At 54.4% G+C, this 24173-nt stretch overlaps 1 protein-coding gene across 1 annotated transcript in view; it reads right to left on the minus strand.

Moving 5' to 3' along the window:
* Positions 1-21463, minus strand: part of LMO1 (LIM domain only 1) — a 41470-nt gene extending 20007 nt beyond the window's left edge. The window contains exon 1 of the mRNA XM_058545919.1: positions 21417-21463. Coding sequence (XP_058401902.1) covers positions 21417-21438 — 22 coding nt within the window. The 5' untranslated portion in view covers positions 21439-21463. The remainder of the gene's footprint in view (positions 1-21416) is intronic.
* Positions 21464-24173: the final 2710 nt, after the last annotated feature.

Consider the following 24173-nt stretch of genomic DNA (forward strand, 5'->3'; position numbering starts at 1 on the left):
GACTGTACCCACTTTTCCAGCCCTGCTCCCCAGGCTGGAAACTCAGACCCCACTAGATCCATCACTCTTCTCTGACTCATTTGCTTCCACCACTGTATTTATGTTTTGTCTTCCCAGATCTCTCTTTGTTGAAATTTCTGCATCCTCCAAGGCCTGTGCCCTACCTGAAAACTGGGCATGCCCATGGGGACGGGCCCTCTTTCAGACCTTGAGCTAGTGCTATACTGGGTACCACAAGTCATGCTACGTGCATAATGAACAGGACTGGAGTGAGGCCCTCCAGGCCCCCAGCTGAGGTTCTGTTAGGAGTGCTGCCCTCTCCCAGGGCCTGTGAGCCCTGCCCAGGACGGGGGTGTGCGAGCTCAGATCCAACCACAGAGGCCAGGACAGAAGGTAACAAGGCTGCCTTTGGGTCAAACGAAAACCGCTGGAGGGAGAGAGCGCTGTGCCCAGGCTAGGGACCGCTCCCTTTGTGGCTAATCTGAGAGTGTGACTCAAGAAAATGACGCATCCTGGCCAACAGGGGGAGCCAGGCCCACACTGTGGCAGGTGCACCCAGCTGCTCCGAGACTGGGGGGATGACCGAGGTTAGGTTGAGGGTCGTTGTGGCACCTTGGCCTCATCTCAGCAGACAGGCCAGACTCCAAGTCTTCCACGTGTGGGAAGAGCCCCATGGAGGGGACAGGACAGCAGCTCTGGCCACTTGAGGAGGATATCTGGGCCGTGGGGCAAATGGACAAATGCCCATTCTCTAGGCACGAGGCTGGTTCCATGAGTCTTCATAGCTTCATCATGGGATGCTGTCTCAGGAAGCTGCCCCTTAGGGAAACTATCCCCCAGCTTCTCCAAACTTCTCTTCCAAAGTCCTATGGCGCCTGGGACTGAGGGGACCTCTCAGGGCTAAGGGATGCCAGGGGGAGGGGTGGTAGGTACCCTTCACTTTATGTAGCCACTGCGTTCTCACCAACAATTCCTCAGGTGGGCACAGTGCTGTCCAGCTGGCAAAACACATAAAAACATTTTCTCCCTCTTGAGTTCTGTGCAGGGGACAGGGAGGATGCTCTGGGCCCTTATTTCTGTGTAAGGAAACTGAGGCTCAGAGAGGCTAAGTGGGTCGCCCAGGGTCACACAGCAGTGGGTGGTAGGACAAGACCTGCCTGAGATCTCACTATCAGGGGATGGCAGAGCAGGATTGGAATCTAAAGTCTATGCTTCTTACCTCCTTCCCAAGTCAAAAGAAAGCCACCTCTGCAGTAAGCTATCATGCCCTCATTCAGCTAGTTTCTTTTTTTTTTTTTTTTTTTTTGGTGAGGAAGATCAGCCCTGTCCTAACCTCTGCCAATCCTCCTCCTTTTTTTGCTGAGGAAGACTGGCCCTGGGTTAACCTCCATGCCCATTTTCCTCCACTTTATAGGGGACGCCGCCACAGCATGGCTTGCCAAGCGGTGCGCCGGTGCGCGCCCGGGGATCCGAACCGGCGCACCCCAGGCCACTGCAGTGGAGCGCGCGCACTTAACCGCTTGCGCCACCGGGCCGGCCCCCAGCTGCTGTTTCTTCTAAAGAATTTTAAAGATTTCAAATCTGCATGTGTCTAGGCTGGTGTGATTGGGGTTTCTCTCCTCTTGGGGGAAGGAATCCAAAGCCTTCACCCTGGAAGGGAAGGCAGAGCTCCTGGGTGTGTGAGCCATGGAGAGAAGAGTGTGTAGCCCTGAGACAGGACAGAGCGGGCCGCGTGGGTGTCTAGGCCCCGGGCAGCCTGGCAGGAGATGTGCCATGCACAGATGCCGCTGAGGGACAGCTCACTGCAGAGGCAAGGCCTTCAGCTCATTTGCACCACACGGAGGTGCTCTGCAGCCTCAGCACAAATTCTGCTCTTCTCTAGGCTGATCTTAATTATATGTAATTAGGGGGTGGATTGTATTAGACATAGATAAGGGTAGGGAGACCCTTATTCTGGGAAAGAGCCAAGCCTCTTTCTTAGAATGACGAGCTTTCATGGAAGCCAGCCTGAGAAAGAAAGCAAGCTGGGAACTGGGAGGGCCAAGAAACTCTTTATAGACGGCTCATGTGAGGCCAGAATTGTGAGGAACCGGCCCATGAGTGACTGGGCAGGTCTAGACTTGCTGCTTCTCTGCCCTCATGTGCTTCTGCCTGCTGCAGGCCCTTGTGCTTCCTCTCTCTCCTTTGGAGCCTGGAAAGCCAGGCTCTTGGTTCAGTCATGGGGCAGCAACAGAAGAGGAAGGGTAGAGTCGGGGAAGCCTCAGGCCAAGGCTGGGCTGGGTAAGCGAGGGCCTCCGGGACAAAGGTGGGTAAGATCAGGCTTGCAGCCAGAGACTCTGGTCTGCCTTCCCAGGGCTCAACTCCAGAAGTTCAGGCCCTGCTAGTAGTAGCTGAGAGGCTCCAGCTCAGATCTTGACCGCCGGGAGACCTCAGATGAGCCCCCACATTCCCAAGGCCACAGCTCCAGCCAGTCCTCCACCATCTCTTTCCTGGACTTCAACTGCCTCCTTTCTGACCATCCAGACCTCCCTTCTACCCCCTGACCCCACAGACCCAGACTGCAAGCTTCGAAGGAAACTAAAGGAAGGAAGGAAGGAGCAAGGGGCAGTCTGAGGCAGGAGGGGTAGGGAGGGTCACCCCTAAAGCTCAAAAGGAAGAACCGTTCCCTCCCATCTCATGTGTTGTTTATTCTGCCCCTAGTTTTATCCCTCCAATTTATTGTTCCCAGAGTAGCTGTGGTATAATATGTATGGTCTTTGTCCCAGTTCCTGGCACAGAGCTCCTAAAATCCTTGGAATTCCCTGAGGGATAGGAGTGTCTTTTGTTATTCATAAGGAGTCCCTTTAGAGCACACCTGAGTTTATGCTACAGAGGTGACTTAGGGTGGGGCCCCTAGATGGCTTCGGGATGGGGTTACCAGGAAGACCAAGTGATGAGAGGGTTGGAGCTTTCAGCCCTACCCATCAGCCTCTGAGAAGGCAGGGAGGTGGCTGGAGAATAAGCTCTATAAAAACTCTTGAACAAGGGGCCGGCCTGGTGGCGTAGTGGTTAAGTTCACGTTTTCTGCCTCTGCAGCCCGGAGTCCACAGGCCCGGGTCCCGGGCATGGACCAATGCACCACTGGTTAAGCCATGCTGTGGCAGCGTCCCACGTACAACATGGAGGAAGATTGGCACAGATGTTAGCTCAGGGCCAATCTTCCTCAGCAAAAAGAGGAAGATTGGTAACAGATGTTAGCTCAGGGCCAATCTTCCTTACCAAAACAAACAAACAAACAAACAAAAAACTCTTGAACCAGATTTGATGAGCTCTAGGTTGATGAACACATCCACGTGCCAGGAGGGTGACACACTCCAGTTCCACAGGGACAGAAGCTCCTGTGCTCAAGACCCTTCAGGACCTCACCCTACGTACCTCTTCATCTGGCTGTTCATCTGTATCCATTATAATGAACTGGCCAGTGTAAGGAAGTGTTTCCCTGAGCTTTGTGAGCCATTCTAGCAAATCATCTAACCTGAGGAGGGGGTGGCGGGAACCCTGATTTATAGCAGGTCTGTCAGAAGTACAAGTGACAACTGGACTTGCAATTGGCCTGTGAAGTGGGGGCAGTCTTGCGGAACTGAGCCTTTAACCGTGGGACTGACGCTATCTTCGGGTAGATGGCGTCAGGATTGAGTTAAATTTGTAGGACACCCAGTCGGTGACCTCTGAGAATTGGAGAATTGCTTAGTGGTGTTGGAAAATCCTCCAGAGTAGCCCAAATGATCTTCATAAAACATAAATCTGTCCTCTCTCTGGGACAAGTGAATCCTTATGATTCTCTCTGCTCCCCTCCAGACCTCCTTCACCTGTCACCTGTTAGCTGGCTCATTCATTCACTAGTCACTCAACAAATATTTACTCAGTATCTCCTACTAGAGGCCAGTCCCTAACACCTATATTTTGATAAGAATTATACCAACGCTGATGATTTTTCATCAATAAAGTAGTTCTTAAAGAGCTTCATTAAATCAATTTCATTCCTTGATCAATTTTCCATTCACTAGTGTTAAACCATTTCTTCCCCCTTCCCCATTTTTATTTTATTGGAATTATTTTCATTGGTATCAATTATTTTGAAATTTTTAAGTGATTATTTGGTTTGTAATCAGTTTTTGGCTCATATCAAATCTTACAAATTAGAGCTTTGGCCACTGTTGAGATTTCTTTTGCGGCAATGATTTCTACCAGAAAATATTTCCTGAGCCAACTTTGGCAGATCTAAATTTTATCAGGATGATTTGAGTCCTCTGTCAATTTTTAATCAATAACATATTTTACCTTGTGCAGTCTTAGCTGTTGCCAGTTTTGCTTTGTGTTAATTATTTCAACCAATTTTCATTTTTTCCTGGATCATTTTTTTCCTCACATTTTCAATAATACTAATGAGATGTTATTCTCATGTATAAGGCATATTTTAGCACTGGTCTGATAAAACATTCCGAGGACCAAAGAGTGGTGTGAAAACATCACTGGGGCAAAAGGGCAGGTCACAACATCCCACTCTGCACTTGGGCTGAGTACCAGGTTGGAACCTGTCGCCTGAGAGAGCCCTGCACACCGCCCTCTGCTCCCCCAGGGCCCTAGCCCCTCCCAAGATGCTTCGCAGAGGGGAAGCAGCTTCTGGCTGGAGTGAGAGCAGCCGCCTACAAGAGACAGCCTCTGACTGACAGGCAAAGAGATGGGGTGCAGCTCTGACGTCCCATCCTGGGCTGGATGCAGCCTCTGCTGGGCCCAGACTTGTCTACTCAGAAAGTCGCTCAGAGACGCTCAGCTGAGAGAGGAAGCAGACGCTTCTCGGAGCCTTAGTCCCCACCCATCTCCCCTCAATAAAAGGAGGTAGTTGACCAAGGTTCTCTCAGGTCTGAGGCTGTGATTTCCCTTGTCTGGCCTCTAGGCTTTGGGGCTGCCCCAGGGGTCCCCTCTGCCTCCTAGTTGAGACTTTGCCTGGGAATAGCTGGGGACAGGACCATCCACCTGGATTCAAATATCGCAAGACCAAGTGTGTGTGTGGGGGCGGGGGCACAAATGCTCTCACCTGGGATCTCTACGTCATCATGTGGTTCCTTTCTCCTGGCCTTGGCCTCACCACACCAGTTCCCCACCAACAGCCATGTCTCCACACATAGTACCGTGCAGGAGGCATCAAGCAGCCAGCCACCCTTGGACTGTAAATGGGGAAATGCAGACCCAGAGAGGGGAAGGGGCCTGCTGGGGACATACTGTGAGTTGGTGGCAGAGTCAGGCTGTGGATGCAGGAGTTCTGGCTCCAGCCCTGTGCTCCAGTCCACAGGAGAGCCGCCTTCAGCCCTGCTCCCACACGAGGAACTGCTGAAGCCGTCTCTGCCCAGGCTGCCTCAGAGACACCGCCTCCACCTCGCCCGGCAACAGCTGACGAGGGGTTGAGGCCCTCAGTCCTACAGCTGCAGGGAGGCTGACTTAGGAAGGAACCACTTTCACCTCCTCCGAGGGTACCGTCACCACTGAGGGAGAAGAGAAGCCCTGGGGTCAAGGACGGCTGCTTTGCAGGTTCCTAGCGGCCTCTGAAAAATTACCATCTGTGAAAACAGGAATCCAGCCCTGGCTCTGACCCCTGTGTGTGTGTGTTTACAATCAGTGCCATCCTCTCTCACCACCAGGGCCAGGGAGTGTCTTTACCACCAGCTCCCCAGGCTCGGGACAGGCAGAGACTGGTTCTCATCTGAACTCTGCCACATACCAACTTGCTGGGCTATCCCAGGCAAGTGTCTTTCCCTCTCTGGGCACAAACTACTCCTTTGCAAAATGGGACTAGTGTTTGATCTCCCAGCCTGTAAGGGGACAGTGAAGATGAAATGAAAGGCTTTGAGACATCTGTGGCCTTCCCTGGCATGAGGTGACCCAGGAAACAGAGGCACTGGGCCTCCTGGGGTTGGAGCTGGTGATTCTTCCTCTTTAGGGGCAGCTAAACTGTTGGACATCTGGGGCCTGAGATGCTGTTCCAGAGGCTAACCACCCTTGGTAGGCCCAATGATCCTCTGTCTCCTAGTATTCACGTCCTGCATAATCTCCCCACTTCCTTGAATGTGAGCTGGACCTAGTGACTTGTTCCCAAGGAAGAAAATACAGCAAAAACGATAGAACGTCACATCTGTGATTAGATGTGTCACATCTTATAAAAGACTGTGACTTCCTGCTTGCTAGCAGACACTCTCTTCATGGCTTTAAGGAAGCAAGCTGCCATGTTGGAGAGGCTCGCGTGGCATAGAACCAAGGGCAGCCTCCCATCAACAGTCAGTGGGGAACGGAGGACCTCGGTCCCACAGCCCACAAGGAACTGAATCCTGCCAGCAACCAAATGAGTGAGTTTGAAATTTCATTCTCACAGATGGATCTGGAACCTGGACCACAGCCCCGGCAGACACCTTGATTATCGTCTGTGATCTGTGAGAGATGCTGAGCAGAGGACCCAGCTAAGCTGTACCCAGATTCCTGATACGGAAACTGTGAGATCAAAAAATAGGTGCTGTTTTAAGATGCTAAGTTGTGAAGTAATTTGTTACACAGCAATAGATGACTAATACACCACTGCACTGGCTCACACACAGGACAGTAGGGAACTTTCCTCAGGCCAGAGAGAGGGGGCCCGGCCGACAGATCTCTGCCCCATACCCCATGTGGTTGTGAAGCTTCCTTCTGGATCCCGCTCCCTGCTATGGAGTGTCATGAGGAGAGGAGCCCAGAGGAGAGGGCCTGCTCTCCAGCTTGCCCTAGCTAGGCCCCCTGCTCTCTGCGGGGCAGACCAGGACGGCGGGCGGAGCTGACCCAGCTCCTCATGGAGCCCCTGCCCCCAGTCCTCTCGGGACTCTGAACCCCAGGCATGTCTGGAACAGAGTAAGAGTTCCAAAGCACACCCACTCCCACTTTCTCCCCTGCTCTGCACCAAAGCCCTAGGAAGGTCAAGGAAAGTGCATCAATCATCTACAAGACCATCAGGAACTTGGCCTATGGAAGTCTCAACAGACCTCAAAGGTGGTCGTGATCACACCTGTCTGACTAGTTAGAATTACTATTACAGTTTACTATTTAGAATTACTAAGTGGCAGAGGTGGGATTTGAACTGAGTCTGTCTGACTCAAAGCCCATGATAGTTTCACTTGTTTTACAAACAGGAAAACTAAGAAACAGCGAGTTCAAGCCATCTGATGATGCCCATAGGCAGCCCCTACACAATCCTTCCTGGACAATCTGTCACCAGGGATCAGGAATTGAAGTTTTTAAAGATTCAGGGGAGAGAAAAGACAGGATGGAGTGGGTGCCAGTTATGGGTCACAGGAGCCCGGGCCAGAGTTGCTACCACTTATCTGGGAAGAAGGGGCCTCCCTCCTCCTCTCTATCAAGTCATCGTGCCAACCGGCCAAGTTGAATTATTAAAACTCCCTTCTGGGGTACCACATGGATTTTTCTCCACTGAGACTCAGAGCAGAGGGGCGGCTGCTCCCGCCGCACAATATTAAAATGTCAGGAGTTTAAGGCCTGTGTTGGTTGAGTCATAAGTTATCAGCACCCAGTGAGGGCCGACAGAATGCCTCCCTTAAATTATTAAGCAGAAGGCGTCAGACTGTAATATTTTGCTAAACCAAAGTACAGACACAGACAAAGATGTCATTTCAATATTTGAAACCAGCAAGTTTAATTTAAAATAAGAGCAAACCAATAAGCTCAGAATATAGCAGCGTATGAGAGGAAAATTATACTATGAGAGGAAAAAAAGTGGAAGGACTTAAGAAATTTATAAAAGTAATCTCCAAGTGGAAATTAGAAATCAAGGCCTAGAAACAGAATAACACAAAAGAAATATTACTGTCCACTTTCTAAATCAATATAACACTGCTCCACGCCGGAATTACCATGGTAACTCAAGTAAAAAGAATCAAGCAATTCTTATTATTTCAAAATAAAATCACAGCCTGAAGCCTGGGTTTTATTACAACCACTGATAGATCGCTGGCTTGTATTTATCTGAAATATTGCTTTTCAATCAGCTGGTTTATGAATGTACACAGGCCTCTCACCAACCCATTTACGGCCCCGTTTTGAGGCGAGGGGCTAACCAATGAATTGGTCCCCGCCTGGCTGCATCTGCATATATGTCCGGGTTTAAGTCAGCCCTGGTAACCACAGACCTTCACACCCCTTCCAACTGTCCAGTGGCTTGCAGGACAGGGAGGAGAAGCTGGAGAAGGCAGTGGGGGCTGACCACATTGTGGTCCCCCTCCATTGCCCATTGAGGAATGGGCCAGGGCTCCAATGGCAGCCCCCACAAACTGCCCCAATAGCAGGCCTCCCTCACCATCCCCCCAAACCATCCTCACTGGCTCCACCCCCTCTCCCATGAACTTTCCCTGGGTGTCCTCCTCCCTCATCTCCAAGTGTGCCAGCTAGAACGGGGAGCCGGCAGAGCACAGACAAGGAGAGGATACTCCACAGACAGATGGCCTGGGTTCACAGCCCAACTCTGGCCTTGCGAGCTGTGGGATCTGCCACTAATTACACAGCCTCCTCTTTGTACAGCAGTTTCCTCATCTGTAAAATGAGGATAATAAGAGTAGCTTTTTCCCGAGGTGGTTAAGGTATTAAATGAGATCATACATGGAAGATGCTTTGGTCGACTGAGTACAGAAATGGCCCCAATTCTCTACCCCTCCTGGCATCCATGCCCTTTGCAAGGTGACTTTTCACCTCCTCCCTTCAAGGGTAGCATCTGTTTCCCCACCCCTTGAACTTGGGCTGGCCTTGATTTATTTTGGCCGATAGAATATGGCAGAGGTGACAACATCCCAGAGCCAAACCTAGGCCTCAAGAAGCCTTGTGTGCTTCCACTCTCCCCTGGATCTGTATCCACCATGAGAACAAGCCGGAAGAGCCTGCTGGATGGCGAGGGACATGCAGTCTTGTCACCCCCAGCATCCAGTTGATCAGCCATCTGCCAGGCGTGAGTCTAGCCGAGACTCGAAGAACTGCTCAGCCAAGCCCAGTCTAAACCACTGACCCACAGATTTGAGAGCTAAATAGATGCTAATTGTGTGGAGCCTCTGAGTTTTGGGGTGGTTGGTTATGCAGCAATAACTTGTTTATACACACACATAGCATAATGCCTCACTTTTAAGTAAGGGTTCAGTAAAACCATAGCTATTGTATTTTAAGACCCCTACAGACCGAGAGGCTGAAGCCAAAGAGATCACACGGTAACTGTGCAGAGAGCACTGCCACTTCACACAGGCACAAGGCTTCCTGGTTTATCAAGTATGTACACGGATGCCAGGTGCCAGCAGGTTTTGCTCCCATTGTAAAGATGTGAAAACTGAGGCCCAGTAAATTGTCTGAAGTCACCCAGCAGTCAACTTGGGCTAGAACCCAGGTCTCCTGAATCAAGGGAGTAGGCTGCACCTGAAGACAGGAGGCCACTCAAGAAAGCCCAGTCAGGAAGGAGCAGGAGGTAGGAGCTAGTGACCTGATCTGCTTCTGCAACCTGGACCAGCCTGCTCACTCCTCTCACACCATCTGCTTTTATTGTGCCCCCAGTTGTGTCAGCCACTGTGGGCTCCCACCTTAGAACACAAAATAAGCACACTCCAACCAATGAGAGATGAGCTTGTTGCTAGGTTGTGTGGATGTAACTCTGAGCATGGCCTGAAATGGTCTGTAAGAGGCTTTGGCCACCTGTAGGCTCCTGCAAGGCCAACTAAAGGGGAAAGGACATGCCAGAGAAGGGGACAACAAAAGCAAGGGTACAGAGGCAAACGCCGGGTTTTCATGGAACACAAACCAGAGCGGACATATGAGACTTGCACAGCCTAGCATGGCTGTACGTCTTAGGCAGAACACCAGCGTAGCAGAGGCTGTGTCATCTGGCTGTAATGAGCACCAGAACAAAGATGGTAGGTGGGATGGAGAATGGTGGTGAGAGAAGAGAAAGAGGTGGGTCCAGAGTCCCAGATGAATGCAATCCGTGGTGCACGGATAACTAACTAACAACTGGCTTTCCGGGAAAAAGCCCTGATTTCTAGTGTTTGCCAATTTTCATGGTGTTACTACTTCCACCATGGCTGATTTCAAGCTACCAATGTGATGTCACCGAACTCAGTGTAAGGAAGAGATGTGCAAAATCAGCTCTTGTAAGCCAGTACAAGTTGACTCCCCTGGTGTAGTCCTATCTTGAGGACAGACCTGCCAAGAAAACTCACTCTGGCAGCAGCATGAAGAGTTAAGCCTGAGGGTGGGAGGATGTCCTGCATGGCTGTGTCCTTCAACCTCAGGCAGGGCAGGCAGGCAGCATGGGTTACATGCCATATGCATCTCTAGGGCTTCTCCAGTCCACGAAGGCCCAGGCCAGGTTAGCGCCCATCAGCACCTGCCAGGACGACCTACATCTGAGGACAGAACCACATCCCCTGGGCTGTCAGTAGGCTGGCTAGGGCCATGACTGGGATGCCCAGGCACATAGTGCTGGTCCAGCAGATGTTCCTCCTCATCAGAGTTTTCTACCACCCATCCTATCATGCCTTGGGGGTAGAACAGAGGGCATGGAAGCTGGGCATGGAATGCAGAAAGACACTGAAGCTCTGGGCTCTAATTCCCTACGTAACCCTGGGCAACTATGTTGACCCCTTTGAGCCTCAACTGTCCCCGTATAAATGGAAGGCCTTGCAAAGAGTGATCTTGGAGCCTTCTTCCCACAATGCTACCTGCCTTGGGGATCTGGACAGTGGTGAGTAGTGAGGCCAGCCTGCCTCGTGGACCACAGTGATGGATGGCCACGATGGATAAACTGGACGAGGGAGGGTGAGGCCCCAGTGCCCAGCAGCGAACAAGGCACTGAATTGGGCCCAGGACTATTTCAGATCATACTGTAGCTGTGTAGAGAGCTCTGTCGCTTCACACAGGAAGCCACGAGGCTTCCTGGTTCATCAAGTGTGTCATGGACATGATCTCATTTAATCCTGATAACAATCCAGCCAGTTAGACATGGTTGTTCTCATCGTAGAGATGAGAAAGGACAGGGGCAAAGCAGCATCAACGTTGGGTGGGCAGGGAACACAAGACCACAGTGGACACATTGGACCTGCAGAGCTTAGCAGGCTGGTAGAGGTGGCAGCCAGTCCAACAGTGCCCGGCACAGTGGGGTACCCATGCCCTTTTCTCTAATTTCTTCTCTAACTCCTTTCAAACTTCCTAACACCCCTGATCAGCGGTTCCCAGCATGGCTTGGGCCACTCCCCACATCAGCCTCCCCAGCTCTGTCTTCTGCTCAAAGAAGTCCCAGTCTGTCCAACCATGGCCACCTCCCAACTCTGGCAACCTTGCGCTGGCAGCCCAGCTGCACCGAGGCTGAACCTCACGTCTCCTTCGCCCGTGACCACGACGGGCGGCCGCCAATGCTCACTAAAAATTATCTATCTGTTCCAAGGGAGAGAGACCAAAATAGACCTCCTCTTGGTCCTGCTCACAAATAAGACCTGCTCAGAGGCTGCTTCAATGGAAGTGGGTGGGGCAGCCATCTCATCTGACTCTGGGACACAGACAGGGTAGGGTGGAGAATCAATTCTCAGGAGCGAATGAGAGGCAGGTCCCAGCTCTGGGAAAATGCACATTTCCATGTGCTAAAAGCATCTTTGTGGGATGTGTTCATAGAGAGAGAGATGGCAAGAGAGAAAGTCATCTCCCACGGCCACAAGTGAGGGGCCACGCCAGCGCCGAGCCCCGGCACGCAAAGGGTGAAGCTTTTAGGCGAGCGGCGGCCAGTGATCTCAGCTTCCCCCAGTCCTAATGCTCCTGAAAGGCTCTCTCCCACTCCCTGTAATTGGGCATCAGTAGTTAATGCAGTATTGACTGCATTACACGCTCCCGTGCCTCCCCTCGCTAATGCCAATTGCATCACCTTGTACAGTCACCGGCTTGCTTAGCCAATAGCCGTTAAAAGCAATCCAAATCATGAATCATATGGGAAACTTTTAGCAAGACACCGCCATCCAAGGAGACAATTTACAGTTGAGTTAATCTGGGTACATTAGCGAGACATGGATTCCGGACGACAGACCAATTTATGTTGTTTCCCTGTCCCCTTAGTGCTCTGTGTGGCCAAACGAATGAAAGAGCAGGGAACAGAGAAAGCACCCGCTTCTTCATCCAAGGCTCTGGGAGGAGGTCAGGGGGACTCATCTTTACAGACTCTCTGCCTGTCTGAGTTTGGGCAGAAAGGGGAAGTGGCCATACATGCCGCTCAGGATTTGGGACGCCTCGTTGCCAGCAGTGAGGAGGTGGCTGCTGCTGGGGATGGCAATGGCAGGTGCGGATGGAGATCCTCCTCTTCTAGGCGCCGGGTGAGTGCCAGGCCGGGTGCCCACCCTGCCAGCCTCACAGGGCCTTCAACAGTCCTGAGCAAGCAGCGGTGCCTGCTGGACTCTGCCTTCCTGCCGACGGGTCTCTGTTGTGGAGCAGCATCACCGGCCTCCATCTCCGGGGCCGAGGAGGTCCTGGCCACACTCTGACAGGAGAGGCCCCCAGGACTCCCTGTTGTCCAGAGCACGATGGGATATCCCAGGAGGTCCTGCTGGTGGCTGAGCAAGGGCTGGTCAGCACCCAAGGATAGCCAAGAGTCTGCCCTCTCAGACCAACCAAGTCCGCTGTGGAGGCCATGCTCACAGCAGTCATTAACAATTGAAGACCTGCTGTCTGGTCCTCCACAGTCCAGCTCCACTCTCCTTAGGCATTTTTACTTATTAAAAATGTTCTAGGAATCATGTCTAGTGTTTAGTTCTACAACCTGCCTGCTGCTTCCTGTGGTCACCCCAGCCTTCCTGCTGGGCCTTTGCAGAGGCAGCTTATGCTCAGACTTGCCTTCCCCAGCATGCACCTGGGAACACCCAGGCACCCCCCAAGGGGGGTGCCCCTCAGCATCCTCTCCTGCCCAGTCCCCCACAACCCAAGGCTCTCACTGTTCTTGGGGCCAGTGGACCCTCTGCTGTCTGCCCCTTCTCCACGGCCTCTTCTCCAACAGCCTGAGGGCTAATCTGACATTCAGGGCTCAGGGCAGGAGCTCCCTTTGCTCCCCTGGGACTGCAGACCTCCTCAGAAGGCCCACAGCCTGGTGCCAGCCCAAGCGTGCATGCCAGCAGAAGAAGGGCCATTTCTCAGGGAAAGTGGGAGCTGGGCTCCCTTTGCTGACAGGCGGGCCCGACGGCATTTAGAAAGCCCGGACCCTGAGTTCCAGTAAAGTGGAGATGGCTAGGCCAAGAGCAAGCATCCAAATGAAAGCAATTAATCTTAAAACCAGAAGTTTAACTGTTTGCAAAACAGATCTTTCCTCTCTGTGGTGGCCCTTTACTGCTCGACCTAATGGATTACTTTATTAATAATGCACTGTGCTTAAAAGCAAAAAAAAAAAAAAATTTTTTTCTGACGATTCAATACTTCAGAAAGTCTCTTAAACCCGTTGCTACGGCAAAGCGATTGATATTTTATTATCTTTCAGAAGTGCAACATGAAAGCCCTGCAGCCCAGCAGAGCAAGAGCTTTGGTCCTCAGCAGCTGGAAGACCTGACTTCAACCAGAAGAGCCCCGGCCTCTTCCAACAAGATGCTGTCAGGTGCAGAAAAGGCGTTGGGGGTGGTTAATAGGAGCCCAGGTCCCTGCTGCAGCCAGACAAAGGGTGCAGTGCCACAGCCCTGAGGGACACATTCCTTGGGGGCCCTGAGGGCCAGTGCTGCCACCCAGCCCAGACGACCACCTGCTGGAGGGCATAAGTGCTAGGAAGAAATTAGGCAGCGGGTTTGGAGGGGCAGGTGAGTGGGTCCAGAGCCTTTTTCCCTCCTCCAGCTGAAGGTGCCACCTTCAAGGTTTCCTGGAACCAGGAGAGGCCTGACTCTAATGGGGAGCAGAGAGTGGATTTATGAACAGAAAGGTTGCTTTTGGAGGACAGCTCTAGGCTGGACAGGACAAGAATCCAATGGCTCTCAGGGCCCCAGCCAGCTGCCTTCCTCGTGCTGTCACGGGCCCTTAGAGCTCAGTGACATCAAGGGTAGTGGGCACCATTGTTTAGACTGGACAGGGTGGGGGGCAGAGGGCACCACGAGCTCTCCTCTGCAGGTCTGGTGGAGACTAGGGGAAACACACATGCCCGGGGCAGTTGAGGTGCACTGCAGGCTGAAGGCAGGAGACTGGCTAAAATGACCTCCAGAGATCCATTGCCATTCAGGGCGCATCTGAAAGAAGCTGAGATGCTCTGGGGTGCCTGCACAGAGCTAGCTCCAAGACCCTAGGAGGCAGTGGTGGGGTCATCTTGTCGGCAGGAGACCAGTCTCCCTGCTTGAGGCCTCCCACGGACAGGGCTCAGGTCTTCTGGATTTCCAGCTTGGGTCTGGCGAGCCAAGCATGCCAAATAACCTCGGCGACAGATGTACCCTGATTTCCACGTGCTCCCCCCAGTGAGAGTACCCCTAGACACCAAGGAAAGACTCTCTGTACCAGCTTCTCCAAGCCCCTCATTTTACCAAGAGGGAAAGTGAAGTCTAGAGACGGCCACAACTGGTCCGAGATAACACAGGGAGATAGTGATGAGAGGAGCTAAATCAAGGCCTCCTCCCTCCTTGTCTGGCCAGACCCCAGACCCCTTCCCTTTTTATTCCATACACAACTGCACCAGCCCAGTCCTCCGATGGCCCGCATAGGGCTTCAGGGGAGGGGTCCGTGAACAGAAAAGAATGTACTGGGGATGGATGTCACAGCCCAGCCAGACCCTGGCAAATGGATTCTTGTGCCCAGAAGCACTCAGTCCCCCTTCCTCTCTTACTACACACACTCCGAGAAATGGCCTTCATGGGCTACTGGCCACAGGGCTCCTCCACATGCCACCCCCAGGCCACACATTCTAAATGCCCCTCCCTGCTGGAGGTCTCAGAAGATGGTGGGAAGGCTAGGGGCAACAGCACAAGGGAGCAGCAAAGTGAACACCCTGTGTGACCTTGAGCAAGTCACTTAACCTCAAATTTTCACCAAGTGACCATGTCAAGAACACCACTGATGTGCCAGCCCGGTGGCATAGTGGTTAATTTTGGGGTGCTCCGCTTCTGCGGCCTGGGGTCGAGGGTTAGAATCCCGGGCTTGTACCTACACCACTAGTCAAGCTATGCTGTGGCGGCGACCCACATACAAAATAGAGGAAGGCTGGCACAGATGTTAGCTCAGGACCAATCTTCCTCACCAAAAAAAAAAAAAAAAAGAACACCATTGACCTGGTGGGCAAAGGGTGCAGGCCCGGCAGAGACTCACTAGGAGAAGGTCAGAGGATGGCCACCACAGTCACACTAAGAGGATTCCCAGTGAGTCACAGAAAACCCACCTTCTTGGTTCCTTACCAGTAGATCGCAGGTGGCAGTGTGGGTGCCAACCACACTGTCCCTACAACTCTAACAAACCAGGCAACGCTCACCTACAAGTCAGGAGGGCCAGGGAACCGCCACCCTCCTGACCCTGGGGGCTGCGCTTGGGTCACAGGGCACCTGCTTGGTTCTACCCTTAGCAGGCTGGGTTCCCCAACCCCTCCTGCACATACCAGGGCACTTACTGTGGGGCACTCCCAGTCAGGAAGGCTTTGGGGTATGTGGGACCACCTGCTAGTGGCTTCCAGCAAGCATGGGCCCCTCTGTCCTGACCTCTGAGGCGCACTGAGACTCTTGACCACGGCAGGTCCATGGCACTCTCGCGGGCCGCTCCTGCACGAGTGCTACTGGCCTGTGGTGAGACACTTTCCTCCTCCGGGCCAAACTCCCGCCTCCGGGCTCAGGAGACAGGGAGGCAGCGGGCCAGCACAGAAGGCGTCTCTCTTTCTCACCGAGTCACGCTTCCAGACAGCTGCCTCCCGAGGTCCAGGCGGCCTTCCCCTCGCCTGCCGGGCACCCGGGGCGAGTGCCGTCTTCCCGCGCGCCCGCACCCGCTCGCCGCAAGCTCTGGAGTCCGATTCTCCCGAAGCCACTGATTTGCTCGGCGCTCAGCGCCTCTCGGGTTACGCGGCCGCCGCGAGGGTGATGGCTGCGGTGAGAGGAGCAGCCGCAAAGACGAAACGCTCTACGCGAACCGCCACTGCGCCGAGATCGGAGGGGTCCCGAGCCTCCACGCGGCCCCGCAGAGCATCACACGGCCGGCGCACGGCTCGCGGCCCGGGCCCGGGGGCTCGCTCACCTCCGCAGCCCTACTCGGCCCTCCCTGCCCCCGGCCGCAGCCCCCCGAGTGCCGCCCGCCTGGCAAGCCCAGCACAGCCCGGCATGTGTGCGCCTGGGTCCCGGCGTGTGTGTTTCCGCGCGCCGCGGCGGGGGGCGACGGGGTGCGGGGCGTCGGGGACCCCCGCCCGCCACCTACCGTCCTCCTTGTCCAGCACCATCATCTCGGGCGCTCCGTGTCCAGCCGCAGCTCGGCTCGGCCGGGAGAAGGGCGCCGACTCCGGGCGCGCTTCGGCTGGGCGGCCGGTCCTCCGGCAGCAAGCGGGCTCTAATTACCCGCTTGTCCGGCTCTTAACCTAGATTGCACTCAGCTAGAATTACATTCAGGAGTGAAGCACTTCGCAGATACAAAAGCAGTCTCACCTACTTTTGTGCCTCAGGATTGCAAGGAACTACGAACTGCAATTTAGAGAGAGAGAGAGAGGGAGAGGGCGAGAGAAGGGGGAAGAGAGGATCAGAGCTGTTTCTTTGATTCTCACCTTCTAAATGGCTCAATTTGCCCAGTATAATCTGTCTTAATGTAATTGCATTTGATAGCTCATAACCCTGGCTCTGGCAACGACACAGCTTTCAGCCTCATAAAGTGTTTTCCCCTCGGATTTAATCTGAATCTCAATCTAAAATTATATTCAAAGAGATGGGGGAATCTCGGCGGCCGTCTCCCGCTGCCTTTCTCCCTCAATGTATGAGGTTTGCACTCCTGCTACTGAATAAATGCACACATTTCCTGAGGCCCCCCTCCCTCCCGGGGTAATGGGGAGTGGAGACGCGCGGCTGCCCGGCTCCGCAGCGCCACCTGGAGGCCTCTCGGCCCCAGCTCGGAGCGTGGCTGCGCTCAGGACCCAGGGTTCTCATCCTGGGTGTTTATCCGGTGGACCACCCCTGCCTGTCACTCCCAGCCCCTCAGCCTTGATTTCTGCCCCCCTCCCACCCGGGCAATCTTTCTCTGACCTCGTACCCTCCGTTCCTACCTGCTCTGCCTGGGGTTTCTGGTTGCTTGCTGGATCGTTGGGCAAAGTTAACCCTCCGCAGGGCACAAACTCTCCCACCGTGAGTCGTATAGCACCACCCTGACCCCAGCAGCCGCCCAAGAGCATCCTGATCCCATAAAGAGTGGGATACTGTCTCAACTTCTCTCTCAGCAAGTGCAGCACGGCCTTGAAGGCTTTTCTCATTCTGCAACTACTTACTGAGCATGTATTATGCACCAAGCACTATTCTAAGGCACTGGGGATTCAGCAGTGAACCAAAGATTCCTGCTATTACAGAGTCAACAATTCTTGCTCTGTAGCTCAGGAGGCAGGAAGGCAGACAGTGGCCATCTCCTCTCCTCCTGAACCCTGCTTCCCCCCAGAGCCCTGGGGCTGGTGCCTAGGCTCCCTACCCCAGGAAGGCCACTCTTAAATACCAAGAGCTTTTTTTCCTGACCGTAGAGAGTTCCAGGATGGGATGGAAATCTTTTTTTTTTTTTTTTTGAGGAAGATTGGCCCTGAGCTAACATCTGTTGCCAATCTTCCTCCTTTTTTCCCTTTTTTCTCCCCAAAGCCCCAGCAGATAGTTGTAGGCCATAGTTGTACATCCTTCTAGTTGCTCTATGTGGGACACCGCTGCAGCATGGCTTGATGAGCGGTGCATATGTCCGCACCCAGGATCTGAACCAGAGAACCCCGTGCCAACAAAGCAGAGCACGCGAACTTAACCGCTACACCACCGGGCAGGCCCGGGATGGAAATATTAATGGCTTTTCTCCGGCCCAAGCAGGGCTCCAGACAGATGTGAAGGAGGCTCACCCCTGGCAGTCACTTCTGAGGACTAGACCCGGGCAGGGAGAAGGAATCTGAAGTCCCTGGAAGGGCAAAAGGCCACCAGTTGGGATCTCATCCCATCTCTGCCCATTACGAACAGTGGACCTTAGCAAGTCACTTTCTTTCTCTGGGCCTCAGTTTCCCTGTTTGTGAAGTGGGAAACCTGTTCTGCTATCTCCAAGGTTGCTGTGGGGATCAGATGAGATAATGCCTGTGAATGTGCTTCGTAAACTGTGGCACTCCGGACAATGGGGTGGCTGGTTACCGGGTACAAAGGAGACCTGGAGGCCAGGCCATGCCCCTTAAGCCCTGGGAGTGCAGGGTGCTTGACGGGGGTGGGGCATGCGGGAGGGTGCTGCAGCCTGTCTTCCTCTGTCCCAGGCAGGGAAGTCAGGCTTTGAGAAACCAGAAGAGAGGCTGCTTTTAATGAGATGCCTCATCCGCAGCTCAGAGGGTTTCGCTTTCCCCTTCATCTTGAATACTTAATCCTAATAGTCCTTGAGTATATTTGATGTTAAATATATCATTTTGCTCAGACTCACCATCCCTCAGGACTGCAAACTTGATCTCTCCCCTGCCACTGAAGCCGGAGCCATACCCTGAGGGTCTGAGGGAGGCTTTGGCACTGCTGCCACCGGCACATTTAGTGCCAGCCCCTCCCCCCAGCCTGAGGTGGGGGCCAGCCAGCGTAGCAAGCAGTGGGCCTGACAGACTGGCAAGGGGTAGCCTCTTGCTGCAGACACCTCTGTGCTACCCGGAGGCATTCACTCAACAAGGGCTGTTTCTCCTTTCTTCCAGGGTCCGGCCCTGACCCATAAACCAGGACTCGACTAGCTGGGACCACTGTCCCACTCTCTTGTCCACGTGTTGTGCTTGGGACTGTATCCCAACACCAGCTCCCCTTAGCCTCCAAGGTACCCAATTAGCAGCCATACAGCTGGCATCCCTTGAGAAGTCAGGGGCCCTGTGCCCCAATCCAGGGACTGCAGCAGGCGTGGGGTGCTGAGCAATGGGTTGCAGAAGCAGCTAGCATACGTCAGCAGAGGACTGGTGCTGGTGTGAAGGGCTGCTTGAGCCCCCAGGCGGCTCTCTCTGTACTCCCAGTTGTGAGCATTGGGCTCCCACACTGATCTGGAGAAGGACCTCCATGGAGGCCGTCTGGTTTACAGAGCCACCCAGCAAGCCCTGGAGGATTTGGGTGACTTGAGCTCCGAGCCAGGAAGGGGCCTGCTGGGTTGACAAAGCCAGACATGAGCCTCTTATACAGCGGCCTCCCTCTCAGCTCCTGGGTAATTGCTAGGCAGGCAGGTAAGTCCTGGGCCCACGCTCACCCCCACCCAAGGTGCCTCCAGGTCTGGGGGCAGGCCCACAACCCCAGGGTGGAATCCTCAGATCCCCTGGGGCTGGGGGAGGCAGTTTGCACCCAACACATTCCACAGGTGATGAGCATGTACTCACACTTCAACACTGCCAAGAGTGCTCCCAAATGCCCTCGAAATGCCTCTGGGAACAGCAGAGGGAGGCCAGCTGATCAGCCCCTAAGGTTACAGTGAGGGATGGGGGTGCGACTGGCTGCTTTACAAAGTTTGGGCAGGTCCTAGCAGCTTGTGGCTGCACCTGGCAGGAAAGTCCTGAGGAAGGGTTCCTGCGTTGGGTTGGGGGGGTGGACTCAGTGCCCGAGGGCCTGGGCAGACCAGATATTCCAGAACTCTTCAGAGGAGGCTGTCAGATGTGCCTCAGCCCGAGGGCCCTGCTTCTAACACAGTGCAGCTGTCTCCAAAGCGGGGTTACAAGCTGCCCTCACAGGTGATGCTCAGAGAGGTATTCAGAGTGACAAGGGCCCCTTCCCTGTGGCCACCACAGGCGACAGGACGGAGTCAACCTACAGACTTTGCAGTACGATCAAGGTGCCTGCTGGCCAAGTGCAGACGCCCTGCCCTGCCCCTTCCTCACACAAAAGCAGCCCATGCACAGGAATTTGCAACCAGGTAGAGCAGAAAAGGTGCAGCAGGCAAACTTTTCCTCTTTTGGTTTCTGGGAGCCCCGGACAGGCCTTCTAGGAAGCTGCAGTTATAATTTGTCATGCCTGCGGAGGCCTAGGCGAAATCTGCACCCCAGAAAACAAGTCTCCCACACCCCCCTGATGAAGGCCAACCCACCCCCACACAACAGCCTGAGACCGTTGTGGGTGTAGGCTGACCAACTGTCCCAGTCTGCCCTGGGACTGAGGGATTTCCCAGGATGCAGGCTTTTCAGTGCTAAAATCGGGCAGTCCTGGGCAAACCAGACAGTCCATGACCATAGTGGGAGGTGGTAGAGAGAGACAAGGGACTAGTGGGGACAGAGAGAAAGGCGAGGCAGCCAGACCCTTCCCTGCAGACCAGCAGCTGCCTCCCAACACCAAATTTCCCAGCCTCCTGCCTCAGGGCTCATCTCCTAGGCACTAAGGAACTGCACCAGCCCCTGGGGATGGTCCATGGGTCAGCAGGGCTGTGAGTTCTCCTGAAACACTGGCATTTAGAATGGGAAGGGGGTGAGATAGACCCAGGGGTGGGTCCAGATTTTGTGAGAGCCAAACTTACTTATGCAATTGGGAGGGTGGGGGGAGCTCTTTAAGAAAAGGAATATACGATCACTAATTAATACAAAATTACCACTGAAGGACTCAGAAGCTTAAACTTCATTAGCTTCCAGGTAAATCTGCCCCTGATATTTTGGATATATGGCCCATCCACCAACCCTAGCCAGCGGGGCACCTCCCTCAGGCTAGGCTGGGGAAACTGATGGCAGGCGCCCTCCCCAGCCCCCGCCCCGGGGAGTGAAGTAGTGTCACCCATCTGGCAGCTATGAAGTTCCAGATCGGAGGGACCCCGGGACCGTGCTGGTTTGACTGCACCCTCACTCCCAGCTTATCTGGGCATCCCCCTGGGGAAGCCGTTCCGCAGTCGGGTGCGGAAAGGGGGACGTGCAGACACCCAGGGAGATGGGGAGCAGTGGGCACTGCGGGGAAGCCGGGCCGCGGGTCGGAGAGGCGCTCCCTGTGCCTGCGAGGCGGCAAGAGCCAGTGAGAAAGTTCCCGGCCGGAGCGTGCGGGGCTGGCGGGCCCGGGGTGACCCGTGTGACTTCCCAATCCCGCTGAGGCACCTCGGGGGCTGAGTCTGGCACCCCCGACACCCACACCCGGCGCACACCCAGCGCCCGCTACCGGGAAGGCGGCCGGGCCGGCGGAGGGGGCGCTGCCGCCGCGAGCGGGGTGGCCTCGGCAGGGCCCGCCCCGCGCCCCGCGCCCCGCGCCCCACGCGTCCCCGGCACCTACCGTCCTCCTGGTCCAACACCATGGTCCCCCGGCGGCTCCAGCCCGGCCCGGGCGGAGGACGCGGAGGGGCGCGCGGCTCCGACTCCGCCGCCGCCCGCCTGCGCTGCTCGCGCCGGCCCCGCGCGGGCTCCGCGCCCCGAGAGCGGCGGCGGCGGACGGGGGCGGGCGGACGGGCGCCGGGAGCTCAGCCTCGCGGGCGGGGAGCGCGGGAGGGAGCGCGGGCGCGAGCCGGGACCGGGATCGCCGGAGCCGCCGCCCGGGCCGGGCTGGAGCCGGAGCCGCCGCGCGCCCGTTCTCTCCGCGCGGGCCGCGCTCGCCGCCGCCGAATGGAGCCTGCGTTTCCCAGGGCCCCTCTGATTCCCCTGTTAATTAAATCAATTCATTATGCTCAGATCTGATTAGCGGCCCTTCCCCCCTTTGAATCAATTATTCAATACACAAACATAATTGCTTGGGCCAGAGGTGCCCGCCATTAGCTTATTTAACTCCAAGGACACTAATTACCCGCAGGGCACGGGAACTTTTCTCATTAATTCTGACAAAACACAAAAGCACAGCCAGAGTGTGTGCGTGTGAGGGACTCGGGGTGTGTGTGTGTGTGTGTGTGTGTGCGTGTCCGCATGCCAGGATGAGGGCTGTGTGGGGTGGTGAGGCACGTTGTGAGCTTAAGAGGAGACTGGGGGCGGCGGAATGCGTGCGATTGCGGGTGGGAGTGTGGGGGCGTGTAGTTTTGAGTGTGTGGCCCTGCTGCTGTGAGTGTGGGACTCCGTGCGTGTGATTGTGAGGGACTGCATGAGTGCATCGGGCTGGGTGTGGCTCCGAGTCTGGGGACTGTGGGCCGGGGTTTGAGACCCAGCACCGGAATGTATGAGATTGTGCGAGGGCTTCTGTGGGTGACTCTGTGAATGTGACTCCCTGGCTACTGTGGCAGGCGACCCCATTTCTTTTTTCATAATTGCCCTGCCATTGTCCGCTGCACGCTCAAACCCAGGGGGAAAGTGCAGACCACAGAAGAGAAACCGGGGAGGGTCAGGAGGGGTGGGTGACGCTGGAGCCAGGCTGGGGCCCAGTGTCCCCCTCCCCCCATCACCTGTTTGTGCACTGGCTGGGCTATGCTCCCCCCGCAGCAGCCCCCCCCACCACGAGTTAAAAACCTCAGTTCCCATTGCCCCCTTCCTTGGCCCCTCCCGAAACTGCCCCCCTCCTGCTTTTATCCCTTTTATCCCAAAGCCCTCCGCCGCTCCTGCCCCTCCATTTCCACATGTGCCTGAGACGCAGGCACACCCCCTCCCAACTCCACCCACTCTACCCTAGTTCTTTGCCTCCTGTCTGCAAGAATGAACGGAGGGTGTGCCTATGGTTGACCAACTTCTCCACATTTTACCTCCCAGGAAATCTATTGAGAGAGCGCGAGTGAGAGAGCCCGCAAAGGCAGGGACACAGAGGGTAATTGATTCCCCCAAATTAGGTTTCTGCTTTCTAAAGACCGGTATTGTTCCTGTTCTCAATGTGCACAGAGGTATTGAAGATTTCCTTTTTGTTTCCTAGGGCAATGAATGAGCTTAATCCATTTGGCTTTATAAATCAGGAAACTAATATTCGCTCCTTCCATAGCAGCTTTTTATAAAATTTAATTGGTGGGGGAGACACGATTTGTCACCCTTATGCTGTCCCCAAGCCCCCACTTATCAAAACACATTCTGATTGAGGGGTGGAGAGAAGTCTGGGGGGGCTCATCCTGATTCCTCCTGCTCTCTTCCATCCTTGCGCATAGACCCACACAGTATCTGGAAAAGTTTGTGAAATGACTGAATGAATTATATTCAATTCAGTGAAGAAAAGGAGGGTACTCAGAGGTGCTCTTCAGAATGATCTTTCAAATCTGCTGCTCGCAATCTCCCACTGAGATTGCACTGAGCAACCCATGCCTGGGGTTGGCAAATCCTCCTCACCATCCTGCACAAGCCACTAGAGTCATCTTCCCGGTGCTAAGATCTGACCCTGCTACTCTCCTGCTCAAAAATCTTCCATGGCTCCCCATTGTCCATAAAACAAAGCCTAACTACTTATCCTTTCATTTCAGGCGCTTCAAGAGATCCAGGGAAGTCTTTGCGACCACCACTATCCCTCACTTCAATTCAATTGATATCTATTGATCTCCATCAACAATCTTACACTCTGGCCCCTCTGGACTGCTTTGCTGTAATTGAATGCATCCCACAGGTTCCTGCTCCAACGACTCTTCTTGTGGCATCCCTCTGCTTAGAAAGCCCTTGTCCCTCTCAAAGTCCTCTGAGGAAATAGCTCCCCTATGTTCCTTTAAGTGGGTGTTTCTGTGTGAAGGCTGGGTTGCTGAGTGCTGTGTGGATTACTCCATTGAAGCCTGAGGGACAAGATCAGCCCCTGAGGGCAGGATTTCAGCTCTCCCCTGGAGCGGGAGGACAGATGTGGTATCAAGAGTCTCACTGGGTCACTGGAGAGAATGGGAGCTACAGAGGCAGGGGAGGGATTTGGATTCAAGAATGGAGGCTCAGAAGGAGACCCTTGGGCACCATCTTTTTCCCCAGGATCTCAGATGGCATGGGACCAGAACCCAGGTGCATGCTTCCTCTGGAGGCCCAGTATTTGGATCTCCATGTTGTTTAGTTCTCTGTGTAGCTAGGCACGCCACTGCCTAGATTGGCGCCTAGATTGGTGCCTAGATTGGTTCCCTGCACTAGAGCATCTGGCCAAGGGAGCAAGAGGGGCTGAAATACT

Source organism: Diceros bicornis, chromosome 7 (genome assembly GCF_020826845.1).
Source record: "Diceros bicornis minor isolate mBicDic1 chromosome 7, mDicBic1.mat.cur, whole genome shotgun sequence".
Lineage (NCBI taxonomy): Eukaryota > Metazoa > Chordata > Mammalia > Perissodactyla > Rhinocerotidae > Diceros > Diceros bicornis.